This window comes from Cicer arietinum, chromosome 4 (genome assembly GCF_000331145.2).
Source record: "Cicer arietinum cultivar CDC Frontier isolate Library 1 chromosome 4, Cicar.CDCFrontier_v2.0, whole genome shotgun sequence".
Taxonomy (NCBI): Eukaryota; Viridiplantae; Streptophyta; class Magnoliopsida; order Fabales; family Fabaceae; genus Cicer; species Cicer arietinum.
This window is the reverse complement of record NC_021163.2, coordinates 11,798,610-11,811,865: the sequence shown is the minus strand read 5'-3', so window position 1 is coordinate 11,811,865 and position 13,256 is coordinate 11,798,610. Positions and strand designations below refer to the sequence as shown.

The 13,256-nt window shown below is 25.5% G+C and overlaps 1 protein-coding gene across 1 annotated transcript; it reads right to left on the bottom strand.

The window, feature by feature from the left end:
- Positions 1-5,447: 5,447 nt before the first annotated feature.
- LOC101507701 (membrane-associated kinase regulator 5) lies at positions 5,448-7,011 on the bottom strand. Its single transcript, XM_004496455.4, has 2 exons — positions 6,043-7,011; positions 5,448-5,766 (listed from the first exon to the last, which is right to left on the bottom strand). Exons 1-2 carry the CDS (start codon positions 6,947-6,949, stop codon positions 5,684-5,686), a joined length of 990 nt encoding a protein of 329 aa, XP_004496512.1. The 5' UTR covers positions 6,950-7,011; the 3' UTR covers positions 5,448-5,683.
- Between the last annotated feature and the right edge of the window lie 6,245 nt (positions 7,012-13,256).

The window sequence follows — 13,256 nt, the reverse complement described above, 5'->3', positions numbered from 1 at the left end:
TATTATTATTATTATTATTATTATTATTATTATTATTATTATTATTATTATTATTATTATTATTATTATTATAGCCACGTGTTTTTGTTAAAAAACCAAAATTTAGAAATCTTTAAGTCCTACATTTTTTCTCTCTAATTCATGATTTCTTTTTTTATACTTTAATTATTTATTTATCACACTAATTCATTACAATCAAACTATCAACGTATTCCTCTCATTAATTTTATTATTATTATTATTATTATTATTTAGCCACATATTTTTATTAAAATATCAAAATTTAAAAGTTGTAAAGTCTCTACATCGAATTTTTCGTTCTCCCAATGCATTATTATTTGTTATTATTTATTTAGTCACATAAAAAAAATCACTTCTTATCTTTTTTTTTTAATATATCATTTAATTTGTAAATTTATTTCTACACTTTATCTATTTAATTATCCTATTAATTGTATTATTATTTATTTAATCACATCAAAAAATTATTTTATTGTTCAAACTACTCCCATTATAATAAAACTATCCATGTATTTCTCCCATTGCATTATATTATTATTATTTGTTATTTATTTAGCCACCTATTTTTGTTAAAAAATTAAAACTTAAAAGTTGTTACGTCTCTACATGAAATTTTTCTCTCTCAAAATGCATTATTATTTGTTATTATATATTTAGTCAAATCTTTGTAAAAGATATTGTCGGTCCTTCTTTTCTTTTTAATATATATTCGCTTAAACTACTCCACTTACAACAAACTACATGTTTTTGTTAAATAAATAAAAAACTAAAATTTCGTATCTAATGTTGTTAAGCCTCCCAAATTGATGGCAAATTTATAAATTTTTATATCTTATTTACTTATTTATTTCTCCCACTAATTATACCATTATTTGTTATTATTTATTTAGTCACATCTTTTAAATAAAATTATTTTCACATTTTTTTTTACATTTGATCATTACATTGATATATCACAAAAGTCTCCATTTATTTTAGTTGTCAAGTATACAAATTTCTATTAAAAAGAAAAATATTAAACAATTTAAAGTTTATGTTTCCATTTTACAATGTGAGAAACTTTAAGTCAACTACTTAATAATACAATTGTTTACTTTCGTTCAAAGTTACACAAAATATCTAAAAATATTTTATATTTTTGATAATAATCTTTTGATAATAATCTTTTTACTTTTTCTTAACCTTACAAATATAATTGCATTTATAATAACATAACATTGAGAGGTTCACAATTTTATCATATTTTTATTATTTGATAGATTAATTTAATTATTATTTTAATTACTGTGTTGTTGAGTTTGATTAAAATATTTAATTTCATATAAAATCCTATTGACAATGACGGCCCTACCACCAAGTTGACGATGACGGAACTAACACAGAAGTGCCATGTAGGATCTAACGTGTGTATTTTATATGACGTGGACTGTCATATCAATTTTAAAAACATTTTTGAAAATAAAATTCCATTATTATTTATTTTAATTATGTTATTATTAATTGAAAAACAATAAAATTGTAAAATAAAGCTGTAACATTCAAATTCAATATTCTAAATTAGCTCTTTTTTTTTTTTTAATCGTGAGATCCTTGATCTTCTTCTTTGAATTCTAAATGAATTATTTATCCTCTTTCTATTTTCATCCTTCAACAAACTCTTTAGAACTTTTCCATCCCTCTAAAGGTTAGGGCTTAAGATTATAACCTTATTTCCAACTAAATCATTCTCTAAAATGTGAGATAAACAATAAATCTCCTCTATTTATCAAGTAATTTAGTTAAATGTGTTGTGGTATTACGTTAATTTATATTGAATTTTTTTTTGTCATTGAGAGTTTTATCTATGTCACATAAAAGTGTTTTGATAATTTATATCAAACGATTATAATCTATGAATCTCTAAAATCGCAATGTGATTTAACGTGATACCTCAACACAATTTTTCTATATATAATTAACCTGACACCTCAACTCATTTAAGAAAACTAATTGAGGTGATTTAGTACAAGAGTCTTTTGCTGTAATGTAAATTTGAAATCTCATATTATCCATTTGTTCACAATTTCGGATTCCAAATGGATGGATTATTACTAAAAAAAAAAAAAAAACCTATGACACTCCTAAATGATGCTGCATATATTGCAACGAAGGACAGCACACGGCAAGTGCATATGAAAAAAAACATAAACCACCAATATATTTATTATGATCAACTGTGGTCCTGCAATGGGCTTGTTTGTGTTAACCAAAAATAAGAATTGTGGCGCACCTTGAAATGCGCAATGGAATGGAGGGGCCACGTTTGGTCATTTTTGGCATTGTTGTCTTTCTCCTTCATTATTATTATGTTTTGGAAAATACACATTTCTAAGTCTCCCGTCCATTAATTCACCTCTATTACCTATATGTGCAAACAAAACACTTCTTCTCACGGATTCTATTTTCAAACTTCTAATATCTCAAATCATCCAACCTTCATTATGTCTCAGATATTATTACTTTCAATTTCCTGTCTTGCCAATCGTACCAAAACTGTATTCGGTGGTACTAGCCGTTTCAATGCTTTTATATTGTATTATTATCAAACCGGTAAATACGTTAACCAACATTTCAAAGTTATTTGAAAAAATACACATGGTATATTCTTTAAAAATATAATCTCACCATTCTTTTTTTATTTTAAGCTTTGACATAATGAAGTATTGATGTTGGTACAACCCATTGAGTTTTGAGATAAATATTTTTTTTAATACGATTGAATTATTGTCTCATTCATAAAATACAAAAATACCATTTTAAATTTTGTTAAAGTTTTGAATAATTTTTAAATATAAATTTTAAATATATCATTTAAAGAGATAATACGTCATATTATTTACCGATCTACTCTAAATTATAACGATCATCTCCTAGTATCATGAATAAATTAATTAATATGGATGGATTAGTAAATATATGTCACTGATTAATAAAATAATATAGTAGTGCTATAACATACTACATATTTAAATGCTATTTAGAGATGAAACGATTGAAAATTTCTAGATAATTTTAAATTCTAAATGATTCAATAACATTCAATTCATTTATAAATTTGGTTTTTTTAGTTAAAAGAACTGTTTATTTAAAAATATATGGATTTTATAAATTTAAAAGTTTTGGAGTAAAAATCAAAATAAAATAGTTGGACCAAAAATGAAATTTTAAAAAAATTGAAGGATAATTTTAAAAATTTACATAGACTAATTTGCCAAATTCAAAAGTTTTAGGGACCAACTTGCAAATTTTAATAAATTTTAGGACTAATATGTAAAATTTGAAACATGTAGATCTAAATTATAAATTTGAAAAACTTATTGGGTCATTTTATGATTCATATCTTATAAAGTAAAGAATAATTTTTAATTTTTTAATTTTTATGTGATATTTAAAATTATCTAAATTTAATTTTAACAACATAATTCATGAAATTTATTTATTTTTAAAAATATTTTAAATTTATTATCTAAACAAAATAATTTACATCAAAATATTTGAATCATCTAAAAAATTACAATTTCTTACTCTTACGGATAAACGAGAGCATATATGTTAGAGTATTTCATTTAAAAATATAAAGAAAAATGTTATATTTGAATAGTTCCACTTATATTTTGATAATATTTTATTATAAATTTTTAATACTATAATGTATATCTTAATAAGATAATTAATTACTCGCGGTCTGTGCAAAAGTACATGAACTTTACCAGTTTTGATAGCTTTTCAATTTATAACTTAGAACAAGTGAATGAGATAGCAATTACTTTTGAAGTTTAATAAAATTTAATTATAAACTGTAATATGTGTCAATTTAACCTTTATTTCTGTTCATATTTAGATGACCTAACATACCTATTGTATCTCCAATAATGTCTTATTTGATGGTTAATATAAGAGAAATAATAATATATATTTTATCATATGATTCATATTATATATGAATTCAATGTTAGCATATGAAGAGTCTATTTAGTTTAATGAAAATGATGAGAGGAGAAAAAATTTAATTGAGAAAATGATGAGAGGAGAAAAAATTTAATTGAGAAAATGAAAATGAATGAAATTAAAGATATATTTGGTTAAAAAAAAAGACTAATTTTTTAATTAGACGTATGTTTAACTTAAAGAAATATTTTTTTTCAAAAATAATTTATAAGTGTTTGTAATTTTAATGGTTTGTTTGGATGAGAAGAGAAAGTAAAAGAAAAAAAAAACAAAAGAAAATAATGTTGAAGACATGAAAATAAATAGAAAATAAAATAACTTTTTAGTTATTTAAAATGAGTGAAATCAAAAGAAATTTTTTAATATTTATTAAATTACACAAGTACCCTGATGAAAAATGATATATATTGATATATTTATACAATATTTAATTTAAAGTCTAGTAACTTAATGCAGTAGGATCACTTTTGTGTGGGTAAAAAAGTTTTTTAGAAGTTAAATACACATTTATTTCATATGTGAGCACAACTAATGATTTTTTTTATATATATCTTCTTTTTAAAAAGAACATACATTATATTACAATTTATATATTAAATGCTATACTTTTTTAAGAAGAAATAGCATCCCCACCCGGTGATCAATTATAAATTTTTTTTTTTATGATTTAAAAAAATAATCCGTCAAAAAACTAAGATATATATAAATTTCAAAGTAAAATATAATTAAAAAAATTTAAAAAAATATATTAATGAAAAAAACCACAATCAATTAAATAAAAAATAAAACAAAAATTTAATTGTATTGAGTGCAAAAATCAATGTAGGCGTTCTAATGCTTCCACATAACACTCATAAATTTGTTATGAGGTGAGCAATCTTTAATTTTATTGTTTTGAGGTGAGACTCATCTCAGACTTTCTTCCAGATTCATCCTTTTTTAGTCATTCCAAACAATGGAAATATTAATCTTCTTTTCACTTTACCTTCCCCACTATCTTTCCTTCCACTTTTTTGTAAATCAAACAGTGTAAATCCCCCAATTTAAAAGAAAACAAAAAAGTCTTAAAGCACTTTCACTCTCCTCCTTGTTCATTTACCTCCAACCAAAAGAAAAGGAGCAAAGTGCATATAGTAATAGTAATTATTCACATCCATTTCCTTTACCCTTTTATCACTTTTCTCCATTATTATCCATTTATAATTAATTAAAAAAAGAAAGAAAGAAAGAAAGAAGTGACAAATTATGATTTCAGAAACATCATTCTACAAGTCTTATCAGTGCTCAAAGACGAAATATTGGTGCTTGGAATCTTATAATAGCACTATCGAGGAATCAGAAAATCAATATACTACTTGAGATACTCAATAAAACCTCAAGCAGAGTGCAGAGTGCAAAACTCACACACAACACAAACACAGAATGAGTGACACAAAGAAGATCCAAAATCAGAGGAAATTTAGATTCTTTTCATAATGACCCATCAATGTACACTGTCACCAGCAGGTGAACCTATCACACTCCCTAATCATCACACAGACTTACACATCTCCCTCTAATTTCCTTTTTTCCTTTTTTACAAATTACAAAACCAAACATTTTCATTTTCATTTTCATATCTTTCTCCCTATCATCTTATATCTACCTTCTTTAATTCAACACCATCATCAAAACATCACACTTTATCCCCACATTCATCCTCAAAAGAGCTTCTTGTTGAATACATTGATCCATCCTCATAAAGACTCGTTGAAGAATCTGAAAAGTTAAATAAAAAATTATTATTAAAAATTAAAAGAGATACATGGTGTATTACAAATTAAATAATTGTTTTAATTTCAAAATTGTCTTATACAATGTTGCATGATTTATGAATAAATTTTATGCATCACCTGTTCTTTAATAAAAAATAGAGTGGAATTAATCTGTCATCCTAATTATCCTGATACTCCGAATTAATCACTTATCCTTTGCTCCACTCTTAAATAATTGAAAATAAAAAGAAAATTATATTTATTATGAAACAAAAATTACCTCTAGAGTTAAGCGATCTCTTGCAATGAAGAATGGCACTTTGAATTCCATCATGCTGCTGCAGCAGTGTATCATCACTCCTATTCGCCGGAGAACCAACTCCGGCAACCGTAACCGACGACCTACTCTTACCCAAATGCTTAGAAACCACTCTCATCCCCGTCGGAAAACTCCCCTGTTTCTCCTTCCTCAAAGAAACAGAGCCAATAGCCGGTGACGATGACGGCGAAGCCGTCGTCCCCTCTCCGGAGAATCTGACTTTATCACCGTACCTCTTGGAAACTTTAACATAAAGAGGCTTAATCAGCTTCAAATATTTCTGCAAAATCTCTTTGGAAATTCTCTCCGGCTTCGGTTCCTCTCTGCTCTGATTACGAACCTTGCTACCAAAACTTCTTGTGCTGTTATCTCTGCTAAGCGTTGTTGGAGTACAATGAAAATCTTCAACGTTCACTTTCACGGCAAAAAAATTCGTTTCTTTCTTCTGATTCTTATCATTCTTCTCACACTCTGTTTTTTCAGAACCCATTCTCCTCTGTTTTCTGAACGTGAAAATCCTGAAGCTCGGTGCTGATTTTAGAAGCGAAATGGGTGATTGAGGTTTCAAAATTGGTTCAATTGGAAGCACTTTTCGTTTGGAAATTGGTTCGTTAGGAGACAAAGAAAGTGGTGTTTTTTGATGAACCTTAACTTGGGTTTCATGTTTGGAAGAAAGAGTTTTAGTTTTGAATTGTGGGTCGTGGCTGGGTTTGTTGTTGTTGTCGAAATCGTTGATGGTAAGTTCCAAATCGAAGAATGAGTCATCTTCGTCTGATTCGGAATCTGTTTGAACAAGAAGATGAGGAAGAGTGATGGTGGAGGAAGTGGTGTTGTTTCTCCAGAATTTTAAGAAGTTGAGAGCGTCCATGGAAGAGTGTAGTTTAGAGAGAGAAGATAAACAGAGTTGAGAGTGTGTTGCTCATTTGGGTTTTAATTTTATAGTGAATAAGACACAGGGGTGGGTGTTTGTTTTACTTCTTTTTATTAAATTACTTTCCTTTTATTTTTGTCTTTTAAGGTATAGTAAAAGTTCTAAATATTTGTGAAAAGATTCAATTTTTAAGTTTAAATCACTTCAATTTATTACAAATTATATTTCTATTTTTTAGTATTTTAATAAGTACTTTTATTTTTGAATTTGAATTTTTATTTTTTGTTTTCATTTGACATTTTAAATTATAAAATTTTTATATTTTTGTTGTTTAATTTATAGGATTTTTTTATCTATTTTATTTTTTAATTTTAATATATCCTACAAAATTAATATAAGAAATAAAAAAATTTGCATCTTTGCATTGTGATTTAAAACAAAAAAGATAGAATATTTCGTATAGTTTTAAAGTAGGTATATTGATTTTATTTTTTTTTGGAAAAAAAGATATCAATGAAAAAAATCCTAATTTATAAACCCTAATGAAAAAAAGATAAAAGTATTCTTTTTACAAGAGAAAAAAATTTAAATATTATGAACCAACTAATTGAATTAAATTGGTCAATAAAATTTACTTAAACACGAATTGTTTTAGAGAATTTAAATTTAAATTATAACATAAATAGATTTTGATCAAATTTTACTTATTTTTTAATAAATTAATTTCCCAAAAATCATACAATTAAAACCAAAAATATATTAAAGCATTAAAACTTTTGATTTAAAAGACAAATATATAACCACGAACTAAATCATGAAAGACCAAAATGTTTAACCTAACCTGAAAGAGCAGAATAGAACTAAAAAAACTTATGTGTCTACAAAAGTAATTTAATGAACTAAAAATGTTATTTAACCGTCCTTTAACTTTCATTACTTCGTTTAATGAATGGATTGTGTAAGCAAAGCATTGAACATGGTGCTTTAATTGGGGAATCAGAGAGAGGTTTAGCTTTTACTTTTTGGAGAGAAAGAAAAGTTGTGCTTTTTGTTTTTATTTTGGTATGTTTATAATGTTTATTTAATTTACTGAGATAGGTCATTTGGACCTGAAAGAGAAGAGTAGTCATGTAGCAATAGGGTTTATAGAAAAAAAGTGAGGTAGTACTACTTTGTTTACAGTGTGTAGTGTACAGTAAGTATGATCTCAGTCTTTGAATATATACAGCTAAATTTGAAAACTGAGATTTGTTTGGCCCACTTCTGCTTCTATTTAGCTTTTTCTCTGTTTGCCTTACTCACTTTTTTAATTTTGTAAAAATAAATTCTTTGAATTTTAAAATTGTTTTAAAGATTGGATTTCATAGTTGAAAAAATATTAATAATTAATAAAATTTTGATAAAATGACTATTTTTATCTTTTAAATATTAAATTTGTTAATATAATATATAACAAAACTTAAATTCAGCATTTTAAAACGGAAGAGTTTACTTCATACAAACTTGTTAAAATAGTGATTAATTATGTTGGTTTTTTGAAGCAATTATGTAGTGGTTAAATATTTGGTATTACTATTGTTGTCAAAAACAAAATCTTTTGTAATAGTATCGGAGGAGTAATTTATAATTTTATTCAACTGCTCTATTAATAATCCAAGCCTAAGAAAGAATAGGAATACGATAGGTAACTTGTAATTATAAATGAATCATTAGAAATAACATGAGGCAAAATATTATGATTTGGTTATTCTAAAATTGAACTATAGAAAAAGTATAAAGTATGGGATATTATTGTGGTCTCATACTATTACTACTACATGGTGCAGTTTTAGAGATGCTATTTGAGACGTTGAGAATACAAGGGTGGTGGTGGGAAACTTCCAAAAAGGTATAGGTAAAGAAAAGGAAAAGAAAGGAGGATAGAAAGAAGCAAAGAAAAACAAAAGATAAAAAAAAAGAAGAAGAAAGGCTCATAAAAAAGAGAGAGAAATGGAACAAAGAAAAAAACATAAGGTCTATCAATTACTTTACCTTTTATTTTTTCTTTACAGAGAAACCAAAGTGTTTAAGTCAGAAAATTAGTTTCTTTTACAAGGCAAAAAACATTGGGTACAAAGTTGGAGCACGCATGTTCTGTTTGCTTTTAGGACCCCTAGCTACTACGTAATGTGACTATACCTAAAGTTTGAAGAGGTCTAAAATCCTTTTGCCATTGAATGAGCATAAGGGTCCAACTCTTTTGCTACAAAAGGTTTGACTTCTTCACTTGGTTTGGCTGGTCTTGCACTCTTCCTCTTTTTATTGGGTTACAAAAATCTTGCAAAAGGTTGGAAAATTAAATGCAAGATTCAAAATAAAAAATATAAACTAGTCAACTTACAATTTTAATTCTGGCAGAAAAATGTCAAGACTTGGACTATAATGAATTTTCTGACCACGGATAATGCATGTGAAGATATAGGTCCCTTTCATATAGATTGCAAAAAATATAATATATATATATGATTTTGAACTTCAATGATTAGATATTTAAAAAATATTTAATTTATATATACAGTAAGTAAAAAAAAAATTAAATTGTCCATTAATCACAATTTTTTAATTGTTATTAATATTTAAATTTTTTAATAATTTTTTTATAAAATTATTTACTCTAAAATCCTTTTGCCATTGAATGAGCATAAGGGTCCAACTCTTTTGCTACAAAAGGTTTGACTTCTTCACTTGGTTTGGCTGGTCTTGCACTCTTCCTCTTTTTATTGGGTTACAAAAATCTTGCAAAAGGTTGGAAAATTAAATGCAAGATTCAAAATAAAAAATATAAACTAGTCAACTTACAATTTTAATTCTGGCAGAAAAATGTCAAGACTTGGACTATAATGAATTTTCTGACCACGGATAATGCATGTGAAGATATAGGTCCCTTTCATATAGATTGCAAAAAATATAATATATATATATGATTTTGAACTTCAATGATTAGATATTTAAAAAATATTTAATTTATATATACAGTAAGTAAAAAAAAAATTAAATTGTCCATTAATCACAATTTTTTAATTGTTATTAATATTTAAATTTTTTAATAATTTTTTTATAAAATTATTTACATGATTGATTGTGATTTGTGAATAATATAAAAAAAATTTACATTGTCAATGTATATGAAAATTAAACTCTTAATAAAATAAAAAATTTTGCATTTATGTATATCATAATTAACAATCAATTTTTTAATAAAAAAATATTCTTTAAGAATAATTTTTAAAATAATAACTACATAGACCAACTTCATATTTTAAGTAATTTGTAAATTTTTATTTTATTTTTCACTTTATTTAAAAGTTGTAATATATGGATCAAAAAATTAAGAAGTTGAAACAAACATTTTTTGTTTAATTTTTTTAGTAGATGGGAGACTATTGTTTCAATATAATTTATTTTATTGTATAATTCATGTGTACAAAAATGTACAATGTTTGTCGCTTACGGTTATTGAATCGTTACAAATATGACTTTAATTTTATAATTTTATTTATTTTAAAAATCATATAAATAATGATTTGTGATGGATTGATTGTGTCAAAAAAATATAAATATCAAAATTACTCTGATTGTTTCATAGATAAAATATCATTCATTATGTTATAAAATGTGGCATAATTAGTAGGTCTTTAAGTTAGAATATTGAAGCTAAACATCTGAAAATTCATAAGCTATATATGCTTTACTATTTTGAGCACATTTCCAAAAAAAATTTGCACACACTAACGAATGAGAACAACATTACATGGCCTACTTTATCATCCTCCATACCTGGCTGAAATTATTAATCATTTTTGTCTAGTGTTACATAAATACTATATTTGAATAACTGTTAAATTAAACCACACATTTTTTTTTGAAGTATGAAAATTGAAAATATATTTACAAAATATTTGGTTGAAATCATATGATACAACACATAGGTTAGATCTCGATCACATGCACTTCAAATAGAAATCCGAATCCCACACAATTATTTGTGATTAACACCAATGATTAATTAAGAAAAGAAAACATAGTATTTCCAAAAAGTGAAAGGTGAAAAAGATATATAGATGCATATACAACCAATAAATAATGTTTGAGCACAAAAGAAATACAATTTTAATGTACTATACTAGGAAGTTGAATTGCATCACATAATGTCCTACAAATAATAATAAGTCTAAAATACTAATCATGGAAAAATGCTGATCTTGTGTACACAAGAATATTTAGTGGTCCTGATCTAAAATTGCTTCAGTTTTTTCCTTGAGATTCTTTCTGATCAGTGACAACGAAAAATCACTACCATAATGGCTAATAAATCTTTTCCACAGTTACAAGGCATTCACAAAAAAACAAGCTAAATCATAACCATTAACCAAGCTCAAATTCACATATGAAAAGTAGCTTTCAAAGGGTTCTGAGCTAAAACAACTCATTACTAACTTTTGGTTACAATGGTGTACTCTATATTAAATTAAATTCAAATGATGAAAATATGACAAACATTCATGTGTTTCTTAGTATGTGTTTGTTTTTACATTTACATCATTGCAACCTTAGGTTTGAAAGTTTTTTCACCATAAAATTATAGCGTGGGTTAACACATCAAATAGTATAATTCCAAGTTTTTAGATATGGAATTTGAATGGACTTGTATGTAAATATGAATTTGAACAAATTTGTACATGAATATGAGTTCACTTGAATTAACTCACCTCGAATTTGTTGGAATTTTAAGTGAATAGACATCAACCGTTAAATTAATTGCAATCGACGGATTAGATTTAATGTCAAAATAAAAATTTGACTTATTATTGAAAAAATATACAAAGTTTTTTTTTGGGGGGAAAATAGAAAATGTATAAAGTTTGTGATGCAATTATTAGGTACTATTCATCCCTATAATAAATTCGAAACAAATATTCATCAGTATAATACACATATAGTAGAACCAAAAAAACAAAAAATAATACACACATGCATATATCTTGCCAATTTCAAAAGGAAATTTGTCTGGTTTATGGCTTGCACGATATGAGATTGATTCCTCTTTATTCGGCAGAATTTGTTGCTGAGTCTACCAAGATTTTGGGTATTATATAAATTTTATTTATTTATTTTGACGGTGTGTGTATATATAATTTTTAAGTACATTATTTCATTTTATTTTATAAACAATTTCTTTCGTCACCAATACTATTCCATGTTTATTCATTATACAAACAACGAGAACAGTTTGTCTCCTTTTAAAATGCTTCTTCCGCATATTATAACATAGCATGACTAGAAGTTTTAATTTTAAAATTGAACATGTTGTTAATACTTAATGATAAGAGACTCAAACATTTTCTTGGAATCACAACTCAATTGTTAAATGCTAAGGTATTAAGATGTAGGGGTTTGAGTTTAAACTCAAAATTTTCTACTTCATATTTAATGTTTAATGTGTGAGTCTAATCATCATGTTATTTTTTATTTAAAAAAAGGAGACTCAAACACTTTAAATAATTAATTACAAATTTGATATCCAATAATTGTGTTTTGAGAAAACTCGAGGAGGAGATAATTCATTTTGTGTGTTCAATTATTTTTTCAACATAGGTTACTTAATGTTAAACTCCGATAAATACGTTGTATATATAATATTGTTAAAAAAAATTAAGATGCTATAGATGTAGATATAGTTGTTAATCTTATTAAGTTGCCAACTTCACGGTTTAACATCCTCTCAATATAATTTTTTTGAGAGAAACTTGAAGAATTTTATCTAATAAAAGATATATCAAATCAATTGTTGTTGAATGAAGAATATCATAACTTAAACATGAATGATATATATAAAAGTATTTCATCATTACTTTCAATGATATTGGTTGTGTATAAGAAATTATTAGAGTTAAGATGTATGATGATGATGATAATGATGATATAGTCATGCAGACATTGAATTTGTAAGTTGGTCAGTAATTCAAATATGTGTATTAAGCTTTGTTATATGAGTTTGTTAGAGTGTTTAACTAACTAACAACTTTGTTAGTTGGTATGCCTTGTATAGATACTTCCATATGCTAATAAAATAGTTAGCCATTACTATATTCTTCCATTATTCTCTTATGTGAGATTGAGTGCATTATAAGCCCTACATACTCCACAATTCAATGGTCTTATATAAAGGAGAAATATGACACTTCTCAATATGATAAGAATCATGTTAAAAGAGAAAAACTTATCAACCAAATTTTGGATGAAGTTGTTGCCACTGCATCTTACA

What these genes read in the sequence shown, in the direction of transcription:
- LOC101507701 (XM_004496455.4), bottom strand. Translation starts at nt 6,949, where the DNA reads ATGGACGCTCTCAACTTCTTAAAATTCTGGAGAAACAACACCACTTCC. An exon ending in GAGATCGCTTAACTCTAGAG is followed by an intron (nt 5,767 to 6,042) that starts GTAATTTTTGTT and finishes TTAACTTTTCAG; the next exon opens with ATTCTTCAACGAGTCTTTAT.